Source organism: Castor canadensis, chromosome X, assembly GCF_047511655.1.
Source record: "Castor canadensis chromosome X, mCasCan1.hap1v2, whole genome shotgun sequence".
Lineage (NCBI taxonomy): Eukaryota > Metazoa > Chordata > Mammalia > Rodentia > Castoridae > Castor > Castor canadensis.
Window position 1 is genome coordinate 96,806,247 of NC_133405.1, and position 25,627 is coordinate 96,831,873.

Below are 25,627 nucleotides of genomic sequence, written 5' to 3' on the forward strand. Positions count from 1 at the left end.
GCTTTCACCATGTTAGGCAAGTACTCTACTACTAAGTTACATCATCAACTTTCATGTTTTTGAGACAGTCTTGCTACATAGCTAATGTAGGTCTTCAACTTGGTGATCTTCCTGTCTCATACTCCTGATTGCTTGGATTATAGGTGTGCACCACCACACCTGGCTAGGATGACTTTTTTTTTTTATGAAGATGCAAAAGGCAATGCAGTTGAGAAAGGATAACATCTTTTAACAGAATAATGGCATATCCATATGCAAAAATTAAACATATAGCTACATATCACACTGTAAAAATCACCTCAAAATGGATCAGAGATCTAACAGTAAACCCTAGCATGATAAAAGTTCTAGAAGAAAATATTCAAATGTATCAAAGGCAAACATTTCTTAGATGCAACACTGAAAGCATAATCCACAACATGAAAATAATTAAATCTGACCATCAAAATTAAAAAATGCTTTTTAAAAGACAAAAATAATAGAATGGAAAGAAGACCACAGACTAGGAGAAAATATTTGCAAAGTATATATCTGATAAAGAATTTTTATTTATAAACTATAATATGTAATATGTAAGGAGCTTTCAAAATTTTAGTTAATAATAACTCATCAATTCTAACAAGTATAAAACATTAATGAAAGAACACGATAATGGGGAGGGGAAACTGAGAGCAAATATGAGAATTCTCTGTGTTCTCTGCTCATTTTCTGTTTACATAAAATCTTTCTAAAATTCTTAATTTAAAACATTCTTAAAAATTATTTGCTTCAATATAATATCTGTCCCTGAGATATTGGTCAATTTAATTTTCATGTATTCCACCAATTAGGAGTGTCTGCTATTTTTCTGGCAATGGTTGCTCTGCTCCTAGGTTTCTCCATCTGAAAAATGGGGATAATAATAGCAATTGTCTCAAAAATAATGAGAAGCAATTGAGACAATTTCAGTTACCATCCTCTTCTCTGTTCTGTGTCCACAGTGCTTAGTATTATAATGGTTCCCCTAATAACAACCCAATACTTATCCTTTTGTCTCCATGTTCATTAATCTGAAAAGTCATTGAAATATGTGAAATAGCCTGTGCAATGTATGTTCCCAGAATTTGGCACAAAGCCTAGAAATGGTGTCCAGCAGGTGCTTAATGAGAACATATTGTACAAATGTGGATGGCCCTTCATCTGAGAATCACTCCATAAATCCTAGCTATTATGTTACAAGATATTTTTCATTGGGAAAAACCCATGAAAAATTAAGGAATACAGATTATCACTTCACTCAGATTATCTTCATTTTTCAGAGAGTTTCTATGTTTGAATATGACTCTGTTTTTAGAAACTTCTGGGACCAGTACATTCTGGACTTAATGAACAATTTCATAATGTTCACAGGGAGCAATCTGTCACTCTCTGAGCCTCTAATCTGACCTCACAATTGGACTTCCTTTGGCAATTCTCTGAAAATTTGCAAAATACAAAATGATTGATTTTTAACATAGGTCCTCAAATAATGTTTTCTTTTCACTTTGTTTTGGGTTTGGGGGGGCACTGAAGACACATTTGAACACATGTCTGATAGTTATTTTATTTCACACAGGAAAGATATATTTAATTTACACTTACAATAACAGAATCAAAGATTTGATCTCAAGGAGGAAAATAATTATCATTTACAAGCAAACACTCACATTAACATAGAAGAGAGAGCTCTCTTTTTTATCTTATTTGTTGGGCCACTCCTCTGTCCATTTCTCTGTGTCTGACCTTTGGATTCCCACTATATTCTACACAGATTAATATTTCAGAGCCACCATTTCCTTTTAAAATTATTTTCCACTTGTGTTTGCCTCTAACACAATATTGTGAAATCCATGATTGTGAAAGACATAAATTTTCATATTATTTAGGGCACAGAAAACTTCTGAAAATATAGTAAGCATAACTGAGTTTTTGTTATCTTAATAAATTAATATTTTCTAAAGACCACAGAGAGAGACAATATCCAATTTCTAACAAGAATTTGATAAAACAGATGCTATTTAAATGATGATTTATAATGTATTTTTCTTTTACAAAATGTGTACATATTTAATGTGTGCACTTCAAATGTTTGGAGCTATGTACATACCCGGAAAACAATCAAAATACCACCACTATCAATGGCATATACTGATCCATCACCTCCAAATGTTTTCTCCTGCCTTCTTTGATTGCTTTCCCTTTGTGGTAAAAGTGCTTATTTTAAGATCTAACCCATAGAAAATGTTTTTTAAGGACCTTGCGTATGTTAGGCAAGTACTCTATGACTGAACTACATTCACATCCCACCTCTTAACAAACTATTAAGTATATTAACCACAAGAGCTATATTGTACAGTACATTACAGATCTTATTTATTTTTGTACAACTGAAACTTTGTTCCCTTTGCTTAACACCTCCCCATTTCTGCCTTCAGCCACTGGCAAATACCATAACACTCTTGGCTTCTATGTGGCTCACAATTTTAGAGTCCACTTACAATAGATTGTGCCTAATGTCCTTCACATCCATGTATGTTGTCACATATTTCCTTTTTTTATAAGACTAAATACTAATTCATCATCAGTGGATACTTAGTTTGTTCTTATATCTTGGCTATTGTGAATAATTCTGCAATAAACATGGGGGATGCAGACATCTATCTGAGATCCAGATTTCAATTACTTTGGATCTATACCTAGACGTGGGGTTGCTGGATCAAATGGTAATTGTATCTTTAATTATTTGAGGAACCTCCATATTGATATGTATAGTGGCTTAAAGAAGTTCCTGTCTTTCCACATGTTCACCAAATGTTGTCCTTTGTTTTCTGGATAATAGCCATCATAACAGGTGTGACAAGATATTTATCTCACTGTACTTTTGATTTGCATTTCCCTGATGATTAGTGATGTTGAACACCATTTCACCTACCTTGGCAATTTGTTTACCTTCTTTGGAAAAATGACTATTCAGGCCATTTGCCAATTTTTAATTAGATTATTTGTTTTTGCAGCTGAGTTATAGAAGCTCCTTTTAGATTTTGGGTGAAAAAGCCATTATCAGAAGTATATATTGCAAATATTTTCTCCCATCCTGCACATTGTCTTTTCATTTTGTTAATTATTTCCTTTGGTGTGTAGAAGCTTTCTAGTTTGATACAAGAGTTTTAGTTTGCTGCAATGCTACTTGCTGATTTTTGCTTTTGTTGCTTCAGGGTTTTAACCAAGAAATTGTCTAGAAGTCTAGAAGTCTTTGCCATTTTCTCTTAAGATTTTTACTGTTTGGGTCTTATATTTAAGTCCTTTTCAGTTTATTTTTGTGTATGGTGTGAGATAAGGGTATAATTTCATTCCTTTCTAAGGACTTGTCCAACTTTCTCAGCACCACTTAGGAGATTATCATTCCATGCTGTACAATACTGGAATCCAGAAGTTCAGTTGACCATACATATATGGATTTATTATGGGGGCTTCTCTAGGCTGCTCCATTGGTTTATATGTCTGTTTCTATGCCAGTACCATACTATTTTGATTGCTCTGGGTTTGTAATACATATGAAATTAGGTTGTGTGATACTTCCAAGTGTGTACTTCTTGCTTTGGGTATTTGAAGTCTTTGGTGGTTCCATATGCATTTTAGGATTGTTTAGTCTACTTTCATAAAAATGCCATTAGAATTTTGGTAAGAATTACAGACCTTTTTCTTTCTTTATGTTGCCCAGTCTGGCCATGATCTCACGATCCTTCCACCTCAGTCTCCTAAGTAGTTGAGGTTGTAAGTGAGAGGCAAAGTGCCTGGCAGATAGTGTGGGAACTTTTTAACAATATTAATTCTTCTGTTCTGTGAAAATGGAATGTGTTCCCATCTATTTTTGTCTTTTATAAATTCTCTCACCAATGCTTTTGTAGTTTTCAGTGAACAGCTCTCATCTTCTTGGTTAAGTTTATTTAAGTATTTTTATTCTACTGTAATTGAAAATGTTCTCTTAATTTCCAACTTAAATAGGTCATTGTTGACATATAGAAATGCAACTGATTTTTCCACGTGTGATGGCACATGTCTGCAATTCCAGCACTCAGGAGGTTGAGACAGAAGATCGCAAGTTGGGCTACATAGCAAGTTGCAGACAAGTTGAGGTTACATGGCAAGATCTCATCTTAAAAAGAGAAAAAAAAAGAAATGGAACTGATATTTATGTTGATTTTGTATTTGTGACTTAATTCAATTCAACAGGGTTTTTTTTGTATAGTCTTTAGAAATTTCAACATATAAGACTGTATTTCCTTCCAGGTGCCGGTGGCTCACACCTGTCATCCTAGCTACTTGAGATTGAGATCAGGAGGATCAAGGTTTGAGCCCAGCCCAGGAAAATGGTTCTCATGACCTCATCTCCAAAATAAAAAAAGCAAAATTGACTGGAGGTGTTGTTTAAGTGGTAGAGTGTGAGTATGCAAAGCCCTGACTTCAAACTCGAGTCCCACCCCCCCACACACAAAAAAGACCAAATTTCCTGCAAACAGAGACAGCTTAACTTCTTCCTTTCAAATTTGGAAGTGTTTTATTTATTTTTCTTACCTAATTGCTCTAGGTAGGATTGCCAGTATTATGCTGAATAGAAGTGGTAAGAATGGGTCTCCTTGTCTTGCTCCTGATTTTAGAAGTAAAACTTTCAGCTTTTTACCACTATCATGTTATCTGTGAGTTTTGCACAAATGACCTTTATTGTGTTTATGTATATTACTGCTATGTATAATTTGTAAAGATTATTTATTTTCTGGTGTCTTTGTCTGGTTTTGCTATACCTCATGAGTTGTTATATTGTATTTTGGTTTTTATTTTTCTCCTGAGATAGTTTCTATTCTGTATTTTAATTTCTTATTTAATAACAGCTATCTAAAAGTGCAACTTAATTTCCATATATATTTGTAAAATTTCTCATTTTCATTCTATTATTGATTTCTAGTTTCATTCCATTGAGATCAAGAAAGATATTTGGAATTGCTTCAATATTCTTAGATTTATGGCTCATTATCTTGGGGATGCTATTTTCTAATTTACCACAACATATCCTATGCAGTCCCCAGCAATATCAAACTATTTTAGATTCATTTACCAAGCAAGCCTTCTCTCATCTCCATATCCACCCATAAGAATTTTCAATTTCTTAATCAAGCTTTACTTTGTTCACCATCTCACATTTTAGATATCCTTTACAATACTTTCTGTCTCTCCACACTAGAATGAAGTATCAATGAGAAGTTGATTTATATTGCTCTTGCTGCTCTAACCCCCGAGCCTGAGAACCATATAGTAAGGTTAATATTGTTATTTAACTATGTTTTCCCAAGGGACAAATCTCATTTACTATCACTACCATTTGATGGTAATAAATATGATGACAAAATAGCTATTATTTGCTTTCAAATGCATATATTGGTTATTATTTTATCCATTAGGTAATACTCTATTATTATTATTATGACTGATTCTCATGCTTAAACTATCTCATCTTTAAAAATTACTTCTGTGCCAGGCATTTCACTAAATACGTTAATTACCCAGTTTAAGTTTCACAACAAATCTATGACAAAAATCCCACTTTTGTCCTATTTTTACATAACTCTACATATTGGGTAACTAAAGTTAAGGAAAACATAGGTGATTTCAAAGTCATATTGTCAGTAGACATCAGTGTTTTAGTGTGAAGACTTGATTATAAATGTCATTATCCTACCATATGATCCAGCAATGCCACTCCTAGGGATATAACGCAAGGAATGCAACTCACATTATTACAAAGGCACCTGCACACCCATGTTTATTGCAGCACTATTCATGATAGCCAAGCTACGGAAATAGCCAAGATGCCCCACTACTGACGAATGGATTAAGAAAATGTAGTATTTATATACAATGGAATTTTATTCAGCCATGAAGAAGATGAAATTTTGTTGTTTGCAGGTAAATGGATGGAAGTGGAAAACATCATCGTAAGTGAAGTTATCCAGGTTCAAAAAGCCAAAGTTGCATGTTTTCTCTCATATGTGGAAGATAACCTAATACAAATACAAGCATTATCATATGTGTGTGTGTGTGTGTGTGTGTGTGTGTGTGTATAGATGGATAGATAGATAGAGAGGGAGAGAGAGAGAGAGAACATGCTTCCAAAAGGGGAACTGGTAGAGGAGACCAAGGGATAAGGAAAAGAAGGAAAGAATGATAGAGAATAAATAATAATGAAACACATCACATCTGTGTAGGAACAAGACACAGCAAAATACACCAAAAGCTGGTCAACAACACAGGATGGGGGAAAAAAGTAAGGAAGAAGAGTGGAAAGGTACTACACTGACTTAAGCACAATATATCTACAAGCAAAATACAAAGGCGAATACTCCTCTGAACAACGGAGAGACATTTAAACAATGAAGGACAGGAATGTAAAACAGGTCATGCTAAGAGGAGGGCACTAGTGGAGTGAGAAGGTAAATGAAGAAAGTAAAGAGGGTGAATATGGACAATGCACTTTCTATACAAGTATGAATATGGAACATTGAAACGTGTTGAAGTCATCAGAAGAAAGGAACTGGAGTAGAAAGAAGAATAATGGCAGGGATGAACCAATTCAGGCTATGATGCATATATATATGGAAATGTCACAATGAAACCCCCTATACAACTATCATAAACTAACAAAAATGTTCTTTTTAAAAAATGAAGGACAGGAAGGTAAAACAGGTCCTGTCAACTGGGGTGGGGTGTACCAGCGGGAGGGAGAAAGGCATAAAGAAAGGGTGAAGGAGGGCAAATATGGTGGAAGTAGTTATATTCATGTATGAAAATAAAATGACGAAACCTATTGAAATTTTTCTAAGAAGGGATGAGGAAGTATAAAGGAGAAAGAGGGAGGAATGAATCTAATTAAGATATACTGTAAGCACGTATGTAAATGTCACAATGTATCCCCAGTACAACTATAATATGCTTATAATAAAAATACAATAAACATCATTTCCCACTAAAAGTACCCATAGCATCTTGAAGGAATGTCTATATCAAGGGATAGAGCAGGGAAAGTTAAAAGAGCTAGAAATATCTTCTTGCAACATAAACTAAAAAAAGGATACTAGGAAAGATGGGATCATTTCTGATCTGATGAGCTTCCAGTGATCAAAGGTGAGTCAATTTGAGCATCAAAATAAATAATAATGATAACGGATTATAAGTCAGTGAATAAAATATATATCCAGGAGTCTATACTGATATGAAATAAATATATTAATCAGTAAATAGAGAGGGGATATGGAAAGCACTTCATTACAATATAATACCAACATACAAATGTCCAAGCGTTATCTTCACTCTCATGTTCATTGGAACATGTTCACAAAAGCCAAGATATGGAATCAAGCTAAGTGTCCACCAACAGGTGAATCAATAAAGAAAATGTGACAAACACAATGGAACACTATTCATGCTTTACAAAGAAGGAAATCCTATCATTTGTGACAACGTGGATGAACCTGGAGGTGATTATGTTAAGTGCAGGAATTCAGGCACAGAAAGACAAATACCACATGATCTTACTAATATGTGGAGTCTAAATATGCTGAACATAAGGAAACAGTAGAAAGATAGTTGCCAAGGTCTGGTGAAGGGCACCAGGGATATTGATCAAAGGACACAAAATTTCAGTTAGCTAGGAGGAGTAAATTCAAGAGATGTGTTGTATAACATGGTGAGTATAGCCAATAACAATATTGTATTCTTGAAAATTGCTGGGAGTAGGTGTGTAATCACATAAAATGAAAAGTTAGATAAAACAGGTGTTAATTACCTTAATTTAGCCATTCTGCAGTGTATGCATATTTCAAAAAAATCATGTTCTACATGATAAATATTCACAATTCTTATTTGTCAGTAAAATAAATGCAATACCAAAGGAATGCAACACAGGTTACTCCTGAGGCACCTGGAAACCCATGTTTATTGCAGCGCTATTCAAAATAGCCAAGTTATGGAAACAACCAAGATGCCCCACTACTGATGAATGGATCAAGAAAATGTGGTATTTATACACAATGGAATTTTATGCAACCATAAAAAAGAATGAAATCTTATCATTTGCAGGTAAATGGATGGAGCCGGAGAACACCATTCTGACCGAGGTCAGCCAGGCTCAGAAGACCAAAAATCGTATGTTCTCCCTCATATGTAGACTTTAGATCTAGGGCAAATGCAGCAATGTGGTTGGACTTGGGTCACATGACAAGAGGAGAGCACATACAGGAGGTATGGGAATAGGTAGAAAACCCAAAACACGAAAGCATTTGATGTCCCCACTCCAGGGGAACTAATACAGAAACCTTAAAGCAACAGAGGTTAACATGAGAAGGGGATCAGGAACCAGTGTAAAGATCAGTTAGAAATGAATCAACATGGGTTGTAACACATTTGTACATGAAAGCAATGCTAGGAATCTCTCTGTATAGCTGTCCTTAACTCAATTAGCAAAAACACTTTGTCTTCCTTACTATGCTTATGTCTTCTCTTCAACAAAATTAGAGATAAGGGCAGAACAGGTTCTGAGTGGAAGTGAGGGAGGAAGGGGGTGAGAGGGTGGGGGAGGGAGCATGGGGAGAAATTACACAAACAATGTATGCACATGTGAATAAATGAATAATAAAAAATTTTAAAAATCAATAAATCCTCAAAAAAAGTAGAAAATAAAAGGGTTATGAAAGCATCATTCTCAGCCAATGATATAGTAATATATTCAGCCAAGAACCATCAATTGATGATAAAATAGTATATTTAATTTTTTAAAAAAACACAGGATATTTAGATAAACAAAATAAAAATAATAAATTACATTAGAGTAACTTGGTGACTATGACCTTAACCAAGAGACCAAATTTGACATCATCAGCTGGAATAAATGTATTTCATGTGCCAAGTAATACAATGCATCCAGAAGGAAATGCCATTTTGTAGTACTTCTGGCTAAATGTATAAGGTGAATCTAATACTGAGGATAGAAAAATAAGGCAAACTGAAAGTGAAGGACACTAATACATACTTTTTTTTCAAAAAAATTGTTATGGTCATGAAAGACAAAAAAATATGAGAACTTGTTCCAGGATGAAGAATATTAAATAGTAACATATTAATAATCACATATTAAATGATATGTGTGACACTAGACTGGATCATAGACCAGAAAATTAAGAAAGTTTCTATAAATGATGACTTTGGGAAAATTACCCCCGTTAGAATAAGTTCCACAAATGACATATACAGTATTGTGTCAATGTGAAATTCCTGATTTTTATAATCAATCTGTGTGCTTATGTAAGAGAATCTTCTTGTTCTTAAGAAATCAATTTCAATGTTATCATTCGCTGGTAAATGGATGGAATTGGAGAACATCATTCTGAGTGAGGTTAGCCTGGCCCAAAAGACCAAAAATCGTATGTTCTCCCTCATATGTGGACATTAGATCAAGGGTAAACACAACAAGGGGATTGGACTACGAGTACATGATAAAAGCGAGAGCACACAAGGGAGGGGTGAGGATAGGTAAGACACCTAAAAAATTAGCTAGCATTTGTTGCCCTCAACGCAGAGAAACTAAAGCAGATACCTTAAAAGCAACTGAGGCCAATAGGAAAAGGGGAACAGATACTAGAGAAAAGGTTAGTTCAAGAAGAATTAACCTAGAAGGTAACACCCACGCACAGGAAATCAATGTGAGTCAATGCCCTGTATAGCTATCCTTATCTCAACCAGCAAAACCCCTTGTTCCTTCCTATTATTGCTTATACTCTCTCTACAACAAAATTAGAAATAAGGGCAAAATAGTTTCTGCTGGGTATTGGGGGGGGAGAGGGAGGGGGCGGAGTGGGTGATAAGGGAGGGGGTGGGGGCAGAAGGGAGAAATGAACCAAGCCTTGTATGCACATATGAATAACAAAAGAAAAAGGAAAAAAAAAGAAGCCTCCTATCAGAGGAGATATTTAAAAATAAAAAAATAAGAAATCAATTTCAAACTTACAAAAAAGTTGCATTCAAGAACACTACATGGGACTCCCATTGATACTTTAATTCACCTCAATACTGCAATTGTCAACATTTTCAATGTTTATTTACTCACACATACACCATATCTCTGTCTCTGTGTGTGTCTAAAGTATTTAGGTGAAAAAGATAGGTCTTCATCTCACTCCCAAATGGTTTAGAGAAGATGGATATATATGTGCATTTATGCATATTTCTGTGTATGATGAGATAGGCAAAGGCAGAGACAGAGAGACAGAGAGACAGAGAGACAGAGAGAGAGAGAGAGAGAGAGAACACAAATAGTAAACGATGTATTAGGGTGAAGTTCAGCGTGAATGGGATTTTCTGTTACTATCCTTGCACATGCTTTTTGTAAATTTGAAATTATCTCAATACAGTGACTCCCAAAATGCATGGGGGTTCCATATGACAATTGGGATAAATTATTGGATACTACATTTCTTATTATAACAGAGAAGTTACTTAATATCTGAATTAAAATGTCTATTAAAAGGTTTCAAAAAGAAAAAAAGGTTATGCCCTGTAAAAAGACATAATAATTCAGCCTCCCTACCACCAGGGGCCATGCTACAGACAAAAGGAGATGATGCATGTAATAAATTTGAGCAGTGTCTTCGAATAAGGAAATACTCATTAAGAGTACTCATTAATATCTTTAGTTCATTTTTGTTTTAAAGTACGTCATTAATTTGAACATTTCTCTGTTGGACGGCTGAGGTTTGAACTTCAGGGCTTCACACTTGCAAAGCAGGCACTCTACAACTTGAGCCATGCCTCTAGTCCATTTTGCTCTGGTTATTTGTAGAGCGGGGTTCTTGTGAACTATTTACATGAATGGCCTCAAACTGTGATCCTTCTGATCCTCCCAAGGAGTTAGGACTACAGCCCTGGGCCACCAGGCACCTGGCTTAATCAGATGGTTCTGATTCAAACACCATCTGCCATTTGTTGATAGCCTAGAGCATATCACACATACAACCTCGATAAGTAAAATTTAATACTAGCTCTATTTCTGAACTGAATGCACCGGCTCAGACTGGCCCAGTCACAAAGGCAGTAAGAGGATGCATATGGAATATCTCACTGCAACACTCATGGCCGTGCTGTTGTCCTAAACTGTATTTGGGTCTAGCAATGAACACTATCATCATCTTCCAAAATAGACTAGAGACTCAGTGAAGGTAGCAGACAAGCTATACCTCTCATGAATACCTTAACATTTACTTCATGCCCAGCACACCATGGGTACTCAAGAAATACCTGTCATCTCTTTAATTTGGAAAGAGGATTTGCCTTGAAACATTTCTGGAAGCCTCTACAGACAAGTTAAAATTGGTGTTTTCCAAAAGGTAAATTAAAACTCAAAGCAAAGTGATTCAATAAAGTAAAAAAATACATAAGGTGGTTTCGAGTTGTTTACACAGAAGGTAGAGCAAGGAAGAGATACTAAACAAAGATCAGGGTGGTAGATACCTGTAGTGAGGATATAGGGTAGTGGTCAGAGAGGAGAGCATAGTGGGCTTTGAGGTTTCAGTTTGATTTCATTGTTTTGGGTAATGTAAACATAGATGTTAAATTTATACTTATTCAAAATAAAATTCTATATATGTCTTATTCTATTGTATGTTTTATTTCAAAACTAAAACAACAGCAACAAAGAGTAAGATTGGCAATAGGTCAGAGAAATACCATGATTTGAGTGAAGGCATTCACATGGACACACAGTAAATGAATCACTCAGAAGGGGCTGGTTGATCATTCATGGAAACAAGCACGTATAATGTCCATCTAAGCACTGTGCCTTAGAGTATTCTTGGTCCCCTTCTGAAAATATTACCTAGTGCTAGATGGACATATTGGATGATGCTAGCCTCATGCAATTAACAAAGGGTATCTATACAAGATGGCAGGTCTCCCCTCTTCTGGCTCCTGAATTGCCACCATCTGTGTCCTTTGACTCTGACACAATTGTATACCAGAAATCAGCTCCTTTTCAGGAACACTACACATAACACACTCACAAAAGAACATTAATGTGTTTCAGATGGTATCATGACTGACTCCCCATTTTCTGTTCTATCTCCTATTCATCAAAACCAGTCACAGCAATTCAAATGTCCTTGGCAAATACTGATTTGGAGCTGGTCAAGTGACCAACTTTAGTTCCACATGTTGAGGTATGTAGTGGACTTATCGCTGGAATACAATGTCATGGGCCCTGTCTCATTCAAAAGGCACAATGGAAGACATCTTTCCTTTAATCTGTAAATTCTGCAATGCCTAGATTACAGGTCTGAAACTGCTATAGTCATATTGAGACCACTGTGATAATGACATCACACTGTCAAAAAGTGAGAAAAAAACTGGGAAATAAACTGAATTTTTCAAATGAATTGCATTATGTAGACTTAAGGCACGTAACAGATGATATGGGATGTATATAGACAGTAAGATGTATACAGTACAATAAAATTAATATCTCTGTCTCCTTTAACTTGAGAAAAATGTTTGCTTTTAAACATATCTAAAAAGTAAGATAAGTTAAATGAGGTTGCTCTCTAATGATAAAGTAAAAGTTCAGAGCACATATCTGATTCCATAAAGTAAAACAAACACATGAACACACACAAATGAAGGCAAGCATGGTGGTGGGTGTCTGTAATGGCAGTACACTCCAGGCTGAGACCAGCCCGGGCTATATAGGGAGAAAGTGTCTCAAAAATAAACACATGCAAAACACAAAACAAAACAACAATAAACCTACCCTAGATAGAATTGATGACATGGATAGCAAAGCAAGAAAGTAAATTCAAAGAGATTCTGGACAAGGACACTGGCGGTAGATGCTGCTGTGGAGGAGACAGACTTGTGGTCAGGGAGAGGAGCTTAATGGGCACCAGATTTTAATAGGATTTCAATTCACTGATTTAGGTCAGGATCGAGCTTGCTTACACGTTTTGTGCATTTTAAACCAAAACCAGAAAAAAAGAGTAAGACTGATCTCAGATCCCATAAACACTAGGATTTGAATAAAGGACTTCATATATCCATGTGGAGAAGGAACTGAATTCTACCAATAACACTAATGCAATTAGAAACAGATTGTTCAGCAGAGACTCCAGATAAGATCCCAACCCAGCTGACTGCTTTGTAAGAAAGACCCTAACCAGAGAATTCGGTTGATCCCTCGCAGTCATTGGACCTATGGAAACTGAAGAAACATGTGTCCGTGTTTTAAGCCGTTTTGTTTGTGCTGCTTTCATGCATTAATAGAAAAATAAGACACAGGTATTGACATTACCGCTGCATTGAACGGGATGTGTTTAAAGTAATTCCCTGTATTATCCGACAAGATACAGAGAGGATGAAGAATAATTTTTGCTCAACCATAACAACCTCCAGCTCTGAGGTGCAAATTAGACTCAGCAGAGCCAAAGGCAGAGTGCAGAGAATTCTAAATGCTGTGCAGCAATGAGTAATTGGAATATAGAAGCAAGAACAGACAGAAAGAGGTGTGAGCAAAACAAGGACACACTCAGATGCAATAGGGCCTTCCTCAGTGGGAGTAGCTCAGATGCTGGCACTGACCCCTCGTCGGTCCCCACTCTCTAATGAAGGAACATTCCGTTCCAGGGTGCCCTGTGCGTCAACAACAGATAAGCAAAGCCAGGGGAGTGGCATATAATGGCCCTGGATTAAACTGAAATAATTAATATGAAAAGCGATTTGGTGTGACAAACATTCCTCGAGCCTTTAGACTCTGAAAGTCCTGCTGCAACACCACCTGGCCCTACTCTCCAGGACTCCAGGTATCTAATTTACAAAATCTTGTGTGTGTGTGTGTGTGTGTGTGTATGCGTTATCATACCACACTGACAAACATGTCTAACAAGCCTTTACAAACCACTGGGGTTAAGACCTGCCTGCATGATTTTCTGCGAGAACACAGCTGTCTAATGCCTCCATGATCCCTCTAAGCCTGCTGTTAACCACGCAGCATGAAACATGGCGGTTTCCTGAGTTTTATCCCAGTTCCTACTTTTCAATAGCTTCTAGTAGCAGTGAATTTCTGACTTCCATTACCAATGTCAGCACCCTTTCAGTAATTACTTTCTGAAATGATCTCACATATACTTAGTCATGAAAATTTAATAGATATACAAATATGATGTGAATAATGCACAAAAATAATGGAAATTTAATGGCATGAATGAATGAGTGACTAGAAGACTAGCAATTCAGTCAGTTACGGGTTTAGGTGAAAAGCACAACAGCTTAGGAATATGGAATGAAGTCTGATTCTGCAAACAACGGTATTTTTCTGGTGGAGCCATGACTGTTTATACTCACAAGGACTCAGTGCTCCTCATTCCTCTCCTGCTGCTGTTTCCTGTTTTTGCTAGTGGTCCACTGCTTTCTCTCCTCTGCCTCTCTCCTCCTCTTGTCACAGCAAATGTACTTTGTGCCTCGTCTCCATGGAGCCGACCTATGACATTTAACAACACCTGGTGACTACAGAAGGCTTGTTATACCTCTGGGGGAGTTGAGGTCATTGAATGTAGGCCTGTGGATGACAGCATCATTAGTAAGTAGACTATCTCCCCCAGCTAGGCTGTTTTGGGCTTTCTGGAAGGGAGGGCTTCCTGAAAAGTAGAGGATGGTGCACAGGGCATGAGCTCTGCAGCAAAGGACACTCCCTGGGATCTTGCTCCACGAAAAGCAAGAAGTTGTACACAACAGGTAATGCATGACATCTGAGGATGAACCTGAGACAGTCCCTTCCCTGTCACAGCAGGACCCGGTGTAGAATTTATCACCATTTGGTGAGAGGAGCCGGACACAGCTGTGCAGGAAGAGGAGCTTCTGAGAGTGTGAGGGGAGGGCTGGAAACACTGTACAGGCTGCAGTTAGAGCACAGAGAAGAGGGGAGGGAACCTGAGAAAGGGACAGGGGGCTACCTACAGGTACTTCCTGTGCCACAGCTTCATGGGGGTGAACAGTCAATGGGCCCTGGAGACCCAACCTCCTCTGGATACCTAAGAGCTTCCAGACCCTGGGCCAGTTAATAGGCCTTTGACCTCAATGTTCTCCCTCACAAAAGGGCAATATTTCCTTTGGAGGAGTTCAAATAGGAATAAATGAAAGAAGACAAACGAAGTGCCTAGTATAGCACATCATACTGGTACTGTCACTAAACATTAGAATCAAGTTTATGTTCAAGTACCTCATAACCTGGTTTTGGTTTAATTACATTAGGAATATAACTGTGTTCTAGACTACAAACAGTATGCTATGTAAATAAACTACAATACGAAAATTACAGTGCCAGTCCCTCCTAGATAAAGAAGATAAAGAAGATAAAGTCACTTAGGTATTAAGTGACTGAGACCTGGAAACACCAACTTGAGTAGGGCTGTGTGCAAGAACTACATGGCACCAAGAAAGTGCCACAGAGAATGAAGCCTACCGACAGCCTACAGTGGCTCATAGCTGACTAGCAATTTGCAGGGCATGTGGTATATTTGGTGCTGACACAGGAGGTAACTCCTGGAATAAGTGCAAATGGAAAGGGAATGTTTTCCCCATCACAGTCTCCTCCAGAAATATTTGATGTTGCACTTCCAGTCATATCAGAGAGGATTCTGAATGGTAGAGTGACAAAGCCCAAAGAAATGTGGCTCTGTCACCGAAGGCCTCCCGAGGTAGCAAGGGCATCAAACACATTCATCATATCCTCAGGTATTTTCTATGACTACAGTGTGTGCGCCAGAAAATTATGGTCTATGTGAGATGTATCTGTGATCAAGACACAAAGGTTCCAACACCAAGAAATTGCACTCTAGCAGGACTCATGAAGCAGGAGCGAGAGAATAAACAAAATAAAGTTGTGAGTTCCATAGTCTGCCTGGTGATAAGGACCGTAATGAAAAGAAAATGTAGGCCAGGGTAAAGGGGATCAGGACCAACAGCGACAGGGTGCAAAGCTGAGTGTGGAAAGCAGTATGTAATGTGGTGTCCTGGGGAGCTAAGAAGTGACCCAGGCCTTGATGGAAGGGGGGAGTTGGCATGGAGGGAAGAGGAGGAAGCTCTGGGATGTGTGGGAGAGGAGCACTCCACACAGAGACATTGACCATATGCTCCTTCTCCCCTGTCAGTGGGCTTAATTCACTGGCCTCTGACTTGCTGAGTCCTTGACTTTTATTCTGCCACAGCGCTAATCAACAGTTCTGTCCCACTGGCTGCATATTGGTGAGGAAAGAAAGGGTGGAAGCAAGCCTGAAATGTACCTGTTCCCTTCTGAGTCAGCACAGTGGTGGGACCTTGTGTCTATGAGACTCAAAACACATTGAAAAAGCTGGGGCCAGGGGCTCATGCCTGCAATCCCAGCCATCCTGGAGGCAGGGAGCAGGAGGGTGATGGTTCAAAACCAGGTCGGGCAAATAGATCGCAAGACCCTGTGTTCAGAATGACCAGCAGCATCAAGCAAACAAGAACATGACAATGGAAAATACCTTTCACTGAGTTCAGTGGTCCTTAGGAAAGAAACACCTTACCTAAGAAAGGAACCCTAAACACCACCAAAAAATGGCCACAAAAGCCATAGCTCTGGATAAAAATATTCCTTTGGCAACCACAGGGCTGTCATGGTAGTGTAGGCTACAGAGGCAGAAACCTTGAATTGAAATACAAGCTCTATTCTCAGCCTCGGTGGCCTCCTAAATGAAATGGGCACGATTAAGTGCCTGCCCCTCTAGGAGTTACTGGGATGACAGCAACGTGAGTCATGGGCTTCACACAAAGCTTCCCATATAGACCAATCAACAAACCTTAACCTCAGGCATCTCTTCGGACGCGAGGGACAGTTAAATGCCATCATTTAATGCAGAGATGAAAGTTATAACTAGTAGCATGGTTTCACCATTCTGTTTTTGGTTGACTTTCGATTGCAGTTAATGGTTAATGGTGGTATCAGCTAGCTTTTAATGCACGACAAAGGACCCTAAAAATTAGTGCCTTAAAAGAACAGTGTGTGTAGCGGCACACGCCTTTAATCCCAGTTACACTGGAGGTAGAGATCAGGAGGATAGGCGTTTGAGGCCAGCATGGGTGAAAATTTAGTGAGACCCCAACTCAACGAACAGGCTGGGTGTGGTGGCACAAACCTGTGACCCAGCCATTTGGGAGACACAGGTAGTAGGATCGCATGGCACCAGGATTTTTCCTGGAGATCTAATCCAAAAACTAACAAAAGCAAATTGGACAAGGGGTGTAGCACAAGTAGTACAGTGTCTGCCTGGGAAGTGCAAGGGTCCTGATTTCAAACATCAGTACTGCCCTAAACAAAGAGATAAACACAAAAGAAAAATCAGTTTTTCCCAATTTTGTCGGTCTACAATTTCAGCGAGGTTCCTCTGAGTGGTTTTCTGGCCCACTCATGCACCTGTGCCGAGGCCCCTGTGGGCTAAGGGGCTGTGCCGGACGCCAAGTGGACTGGGATGGTCTCCCCCACCTTGTGGGTCACTGGTTCGTTGTCATTTTGGGTGAATGGGATGAGTAGGCTATGGGACTCTCATCCTCCACACAGCCCTGGTTTCTTCACCTTGGTGTCATAGGGTTTCAAGAGCTAAAAGATAGGCAAACTCCGGTGTCAAGACTTTTCAATTCTCTGCTGGCTTCATAGGTGTGATGGTCAAGCGACATAGACAAGCCTAAGGACAAAGAGGGAAGCATGGACGCATTGCCGTTTTTAAATATCACTACTACATTCTTCTATTTGCAACAATTTGCTTTTACTTTTTCCTGAGGTTTTCAAAGAATATATTCAGATCACCTACCTATCATGACAACTTTATCACTTTATGAATATGATGGCCTTCTGTCTCTCTAAAACATCGTAACACCGTAAAGAGTATCTTAAGTAGTATTTATCAATGTCAATGACAACATCTACATATCTTCATTCTGCTTGTGATGGAATTTTTGCAGTTCCTTAACAGGATTTCTGTGCTTACGTGTTAGGAAATGCTGTGAATACAGCCTGCTATTTATATTTCCCTAGTTTTAATTATGGGATGTCGGTTCCCACAAAAGTTGTTTGGACGTTCATATTTCTTTACTGTACTGGTACCTCAGTAGCAGGAGTCTCTCTATTCACTGAAGTCATTGTTTCTGTCACCATTGTATCATGTTCTTCATGTACGATCCATTCTTTTTGTTATAGCATGCTCTGGAAAGTTCAGGCATTGGCTGTCCTTGAGTATAGGGTCTTTATCCTTAGTGCGTCTGGGTACACGGGTACACATGGATTCAAGCTGATCTTGGGAAGCCAGACTGTTATTGTTTGACAATTGAACCGTATGTTTCCTAACTACTTTCCACTTAATCTTCAATCCATTTTCCCTTGATGAAGGGAGGATTCCATCAAGCAAATGTTTCCATGACCCCTCTGCCTGATGCCAGAAGAGTGTCAATAAGAGAGAGACAAAGATGCTTAAACTGTGACAGGATAGACCTTAGGGGACATCAGAGGTCTTCTCTCTAAGGCCATACTACCAAGGGACCATAGAAACACTGAGAAGAAATAGGGTGAGCAAATGCTCTAGGTTGTTAAATTTGGGGCTCCGAAGTGTCCTTTCACGGCCAGGAGGACACCAGGGCCATGGAAGTCCAAGAGGACTAAGCGGCCTTGCTACAGTCCCATGCTAGACTTTTCAAAATCAAAATGTAGGGTTGGCAGAGTGGCTCAAGTGGTAGAGCGCCCGCCTAGCAAGGATGAGGCACTGAATTCAAACCCAATACTGCACACACACACACACACACACAATCAAAATGGAAACCTCCAAGGGATTTCTCTGGGCATGTGTTCCCATCCCCCAGCAGTACTCATCCCAGAGAAAGACAAGGAAGATTGGAGCATGTGGAAGGTGGCCACAGTTGTGACCGAAGAGCAGTTGGCTGGTTATCCAGTTGTAGGATGTACAGGATTCCACGGGCAATGGGCTGAGCTATGAGGTTATGGGGTGTATAGGACTCAAAGGGCATTGGGCTGAGATGAGGGCCTGGAAGCTTACTGATGAGGGAGCTGAGGAAGAGAGCAGCAAGCAAGATGTAAAAGGGGTTGAGAAAAGTGTTAAATTAAGGGATGCGCCAAGATGCTTGGCAAGGTGGAGGACCTGTTGCAGATGGAAAACTGCATGTGACTCAGCAAAGAGCGTTTTGCCAAGAATGCCATTGGTCATCCTGAGGACACCTGGCCTTGTTACGAATAAGCCAGCGTCTTTCATCACGGGAGATGCTGCCTCTGCTGTCCTGGACCCCGCTGTGCACAGGGATTTGCGTGTGCGCTTCCTGCGACAGGGTGGGAGAGCCAGGAGCGCTGTCCATCTGCGCCGCAGCCCCGCCTGGCCGGGAGGCACACGTGGAGAGAGAGGATCCTGAGCAAAGAAAGTCACAGTGCGGCGACTGCCTCGGTGGGCAGGAGGTTCCCCGCGGCAGAGGGGCGGGGCGCCTGCGCAGTGCGCCCGCGGCGTCGCGCGCTGCGGGAGCAGGGAGACCCCCGCCCCCGCCCCCGCCCCTCGCCCTCCACCGCGGACGCGCGCGCGCACGCGCACGCGGCCGCGAGCGCGCACGCGAATGCGCCTCACCTCGCTCAACCCCGGCCGGGGCTGCTGACGGAGGGAAGGGAGGGGGGCGGGAGCCACGCACCGTCGGCGGCGGCGACGCGGTGGGCCGCGGGGCGTCGCGGGCTCCCGGCTCCGGGGCGGCGGCGGCGGCGGCGGAAGCGGCGCCTCCAATCAGGCTGCAGGCTGGGAACCCTCCTCGCGCCCGGCGCCGCCCGCCCCGCACACTGGCTGCCTGCCAGACGCGCCGGCTCGCCCCCGCCCCGCGCCCGCCTAGTCTTCCCCGGGCTCCGCCGGGCTCGCGGCACAGGCGCCTCGGTGTCCCGCCCTCGCCGCGGCCCTTTCTCTGCAGCGGCTCCTCCCGGGCCACCGGCTGCCGCCCGGCCCGCGCAGCCCCGCGCAGCAGCCTGCGGGCGGCGGCCCGAGGATGAAGTGCAAGCCGAACCAGACGCGGACCTACGACCCCGAGGGCTTCAAGAAGCGGGCGGCGTGCCTGTGCTTCCGCAGCGAGCGCGAGGACGAGGTGCTGCTGGTGAGCAGCAGCCGCTACCCCGACCGCTGGATCGTGCCCGGCGGGGGCATGGAGCCCGAGGAGGAGCCGGGCGGCGCGGCGGTGCGCGAGGTGTACGAGGAGGCGGGAGTCAAGGGGAAGTTGGGCCGGCTGCTGGGCGTCTTCGAGCAGAACCAGGACCGCAAGCACAGGACGTACGTGTACGTCCTCACTGTCACCGAGCTGCTGGAGGATTGGGAAGACTCGCTGAGCATCGGGAGGAAGCGAGAGTGGTTCAAGATCGAAGATGCCATCAAGGTTCTCCAGTGCCACAAGCCCGTGCACGCCGAGTACCTGGAGAAACTGAAGCTGGGCGGCTCCCCGACCAATGGAAACTCCGTGGCCCCCTCGCCGCCGCCGCCGCCGCCACCGGAGAGCGATCCCTAGTACGTACCGCTCCCGCGCGGACTTGTGCCCGTCCGTCCCTAGGTCGGTCGGTCGGTGGGTCGGTCGGTGGCCTCCTGAAAAGCAGCCCTGCCTGCCCCCGCCAGGAGCACCTCTCTGCCAAGTGTGGTCGCATGGGCAGGAGGGACGCTTCTTTTGTTCCCTTGGCAGGCGTTCCTCTGAATCACGCTGCAAACTGTCTCGGTTGCCAGGCACTGTTTTCAGGCAATTTGCACGTTTTTCAGATGCGTTCAGAATCCCTTTTCGGTGACACCATAGTAAAATGTTCCCGTCAGTCCAAGCAGCATGGGATTCCTTGCAAGGTGCCTTAACTGCTGCCCTGCTCTCGGGGGTGGGGTGGGGTGGGGTGGGGTGCGTGCGCCCTGTGATGTTGGCGTTTTTGCATTTCCCATATGTTGCTGCGTGAGTGTGCCTGCGCAGTTTTCATTCCAGGCCGATGGCTTCTTTCCTAGTGGAGGCCTTGACAGTCCCACCACAGGCTTGCTCCTGTGGGCCTCTTGAGGCATTTTCTCCCCTGAAGTTCTTTTCTCTTTCACAGCCTTCGTCCTTGTCAGCGAGCCCTTCTGTGGTAGGAGTTGGTTGAAAGGATCCGTTTGAAGTTGTAAAAATGAAAAATTCGGAAAATTTACATCTTGTGCTCTCTGCAGTCAGCAGTCATTTTAGAAATGTGATCGCTTATGCACCTGGACAGAAATTTGTCTATTCATTATACATGTGTGTCTATATGAATATATATATATGATATATGTGCGTCTATGTATATAGCATATATATGTCTATCCTTGGCTTGCCAGGAAATTTTCACAGCTGGTAAGTTTTCACGGCTGACTTGACATGACACTTTCTTGTACAGTTGACAAGGTGTTGCCCCGGACAACCGTTATTATTTCTGGGGCATTGCTAGCTAAACACATCTTATCAAAACTCTGTTAGTAGCGTATGATTTAGGATGCTCGACTTCCAACTCCCAGTGCCCCTTTGTGGACACCCTAGAGGAACTGTGGTTCCCTCAGTGTGCATTCGATTTTGCAAGAGAATTGTCTCCAGTGTTTGGTTTAGTGACAACCCCAGTGACCCTGCCCTGACTGGCAGTAACCAGAGGAATGGAATCCTTTGTGGTGGTTACATCCCAATGAGCGAGTTAACTCTTCTGCTCTTCAGCTGTTACAGACTTCTCAAACTCTTAGGACGCCTGAATAACCTCCTACAGACCTAGGGTAAACGTTTTGTTTCACTGGACAGACTTTTTGGGTGTTCAGTCCAGAGTTCTTGTGATTGCCTTGATACTTGCCTGAAATCAGGAATCCCATCTAAAATACTTAAGCCTATTCTGGAACTTCCTCTGTTCATTGGATCCATGTCTGAAGTTAGGTGAAGGAAAGCCTCTTTTGTGAAGTGAGTGTTTGGGGTTGGCTAATTTTTACAGCAACCTACAATATCTCTTAAACCTTTTGGGCCATTGAACTGTCATTTGTGGATCATTGTTACTCAGCCTGTGTTAAGAAATTTGGGGGTTTGCTGTCTAACTTCTTCATTGCTTTTCTATAACTCATCTTGTTCATACCCGTTGAGAAAACTCTAGTTTGTGAAGAGAGTTTGAGTAGGGAAAAAATCTTTCTATATATAATAACTCAACATTTAAAAGCATTCTGCAGACCAATAATAAATATAAGTGTGTAAGAACTAATTTTAGCATTTTGTTTTTATATAAATTAACTTTTAAAAATAAGTATATTTACTTATAAAGCTGAATACCATCTTTTGAATTTTAGGTTCCACTGTTTTTAAAATAAGCTGTTTTCCATATACAAATATGTTCAACTGAAATACATGTAGTTAACAAAAACTGATATTGTCAAAGAAACAAGAGAAGTAGAAAAAATATAATAGGAAAAAGTAGCTTCTAAGTTGACAGCTTTTATAAACCAAGTATATAATATATTGTAAATGATGCAGAATTACTGACTGTGGTTATCAGTAATTATCCAATAATCAAAATTGACTAATTGATTTTCTAATTTGAGGTTCTTCAGAGTATACAGTTACATTACAATAAGGGTATTATTTTATTCATTTCATACACAAAATTACCTCCATCTAAATTGCCACAAATACTTGGGAGGTTTAACTTATACATCACATTCTTAGAGATAATGCACAGTATTATGCTTTGATTTCTAAACTGTGTTTTTTACAAATGAAAAAAGGACAGTGTTGTTAATCAACTTTAAGTGCTGTTAGTCTGTAAATGTTTGCTGTTTCACTCAAAACCATTTGGATTGAGTATTACTACTTGCTTTCTTTCACATCAAGATATCTTTGGTTTATGTAATTTGTAAAACTTCCAAGGCTTTCATTCCCTCATTGCAACATTTTACAGTTATCACACTTTAATCTTTCAAATTCACATAGGTAGTTCTTGTTAAATATACTTTTGGGGTTTGATCTAGAAAAAAATTAAATGAATAATTTTAAATGTTCAGGCTAAAACAGTTGAGATAGAGAGATAAAGTAAATCATGTTTATAACCTCCATTCTCCAAAAGTTTGATGCACAGGTGGGATTTTCTCCTTACAGAGTCAATACACAGCACCTATGCATTTTTATGTGATGGTTTGCAGTAAAAATGTACAGCTGAATTTTTCAGCTCATACCACCCCCCCAAAATTCACTGCACTGAGTAAAGGTACTTAAAACTTTTAGACATGAAGTAGAAACTTGTTTTCAGCATGGCTTTTAAAGGGCTGATTTTTTTCCCCTCACTGGATAAGTGCCTACTTTCATCCTTTAAAAAGCTTGAAGACGTGTTGGAGTAAAGGTAATTTTGATATGATTCATATAAAATTAATATATATTTCTTAGGAACCTATGTTCTGATCACATTACTGTTGAAAGAAGAAAGGGTTGATAATTCTTTTGTATGATTTCAGTTGAAAGAATTGTAAAGATTTCAACATTTTTGTATTTAGAAATAAGTGTGTAAGAGCAAGAACAGATAGCTTGTAAAGTAATGACAGTATTGCAGCCATTCTGAAACGTGTGGTTTAAAAGGGCTCTGAGGTAGAGTTGCTCCTTCTCTCACTTCCCTTTAAATGGAGTTTATTTGTAAGAATGTGCACTTCCTCCCTCAATAGACGTTAACTGGGAAAGGTTGGTGAAAGTGCTATTTTAAAGCCTATAATACTAACACTGACCAGAACTTTGTTTTTCAGAGTTCCTTTTGTGGAAGCACCCTGCAAAATAAATTATTTAAGCATCATTATAATATTGTATCATCTTTCTGACTGTTGTTCTGTAAGGACTTTTTGAGGACTAGGACCCACCCTGAATCTTCCCTGTATCTTCAGAGCCTACAACAGTGGCTGAATTTTGGAGATACTGTCATTGATTCGCAGATTAGAAATGTCTACTATCAGTGTATGACTGACTTATCAGCTTCGTAATTTACCTGGGACAGTTTGCTATTCCCTCAGGCTCTTATTTGGCTTCACAGTGGAATTGCATTGGAAAATTCACTGAAGACTTTTCCAATATAAAGTGGTTGAAGAACCATAGATCCTCAGTAAATATTTGTCTAGAGAAATGGATGAACCAGTAAAACCTTATTAATAAGATTATCTTTTTTAGGTGAATGGCATAGATGTTGTTCAGGTTTACTTTGAAAGAATCAAGTATGTGAGCCCAATGATGAATGGAATTGTGAAGCACAGGTGAGCTCTTTGACATGCCTAAGGACACAGCTCATCCTATGTGTTTGGACACTTTTCTATTAACACAGTGTTTATTTTCCAGGTTGTTGCACTATAACTGTACAGAATTCTCTTTTGGCACCTGTGACCTTTTTGTGCTTTTATGATTATGCATCTGTATTTCTCACCAGATACGACCTTGAATGCAAGGAACATGATTCCTTAGTACTTTTTATATATCTAGCACATACGAATTCTTGATAGGTGGTAGAAGTTACTAAAAATTTGTTTAATTATTATTTTGTAATGACATCAAGTGGTAAAACAGCTCCCTTCTAATCTGTCTAGCATATAAGTGGCTTTTGTATACATAAAGTGTCACATAATTATTTTAAGGCAGTTTTGAGATACTAGCAAAAATTCCTTCTCATTTCTGTGTCATCCCAGACAATATGTACCTGCTGATGGCAGTACACTATCTATGAAATACATTTGCCAAAATTTTGAAATTAAGTAAGTTAGACAGTTCCTACACTGTAGAAAATACAGGAGACAAAGAAACATATTACTTTCTACCACTGAGATGAGATCAGCAAAATCCTGACTTCAAGAAATTCTGGAGAACAAATGATCCAGTTTCTTCAGGAAACAAACTGCAAGGATGAAAGAAATATGGACCTTGAATCTGTAGATTGAAAGAAGCCTAAAAAAACATTAACACTTACATGGATCTTATTTGGATCCTGATTTAACAAAACTAAAATGAATGCATTTATGGGACAATGGCGATAATTTGAATATTGACGGATATTTGTTATTGTTATGTTATCGTGGTTATGTTGAAAACAAGTTCTTATTCACATTCAAATATTTACAGTTGAAATGATATGCCTGGAATTTTCTTCAAAATAATATGTCTAGATATTAAGTGCACTGGAGATATTGAAACAAGATTGGGTTTTAAGATGTTGAAGGTTCATTATATGTGTTTATCTCTACTTTTGTATGTTTGACATTTTCCATAATAAAAAAGTTATTAAAATATTGGAATTATTTGAGTTCTTCCAATTAAGCCTAATGTATAAGGTAGAAAAAAAAGAGGGAAATTTTTACGTTTAAAGAAAAATGTTGGCTGTGAGGTGCCACTTCTGGCCTGAGAGGTCAAATGCTCAGAAAGAGAAGGGAGAAATACCCTGGAATGACTAGTGACTCCCTTGTTACTGACCAATGTTAAGAGTTTTTCTTTTAATTAGTCCCACTGAGAT

General features: G+C 40.0%; 1 protein-coding gene and 1 long non-coding RNA gene across 2 annotated transcripts; one reads left to right on the plus strand and one right to left on the minus strand.

Annotated features, from left to right (window-relative positions):
• Positions 1-587: 587 nt before the first annotated feature.
• Positions 588-19,830, minus strand: LOC141419705 (uncharacterized). The gene is made up of 3 exons (XR_012444324.1): positions 19,743-19,830; positions 14,449-14,584; positions 588-4,174 (listed from the first exon to the last, which is right to left on the minus strand). It is a non-coding gene; the product is annotated as an uncharacterized lncRNA (long non-coding RNA).
• Positions 19,831-20,011: 181 nt separating this feature from the next.
• LOC109675800 (diphosphoinositol polyphosphate phosphohydrolase 3-beta-like) lies at positions 20,012-25,360 on the plus strand. The gene is made up of 2 exons (XM_074062638.1): positions 20,012-20,654; positions 21,212-25,360. The coding sequence occupies exons 1-2, from the start codon at positions 20,146-20,148 to the stop codon at positions 21,243-21,245; spliced, it is 543 nt and encodes a 180-aa protein (XP_073918739.1). The 5' UTR covers positions 20,012-20,145; the 3' UTR covers positions 21,246-25,360.
• The last annotated feature ends 267 nt before the right edge of the window (positions 25,361-25,627 follow it).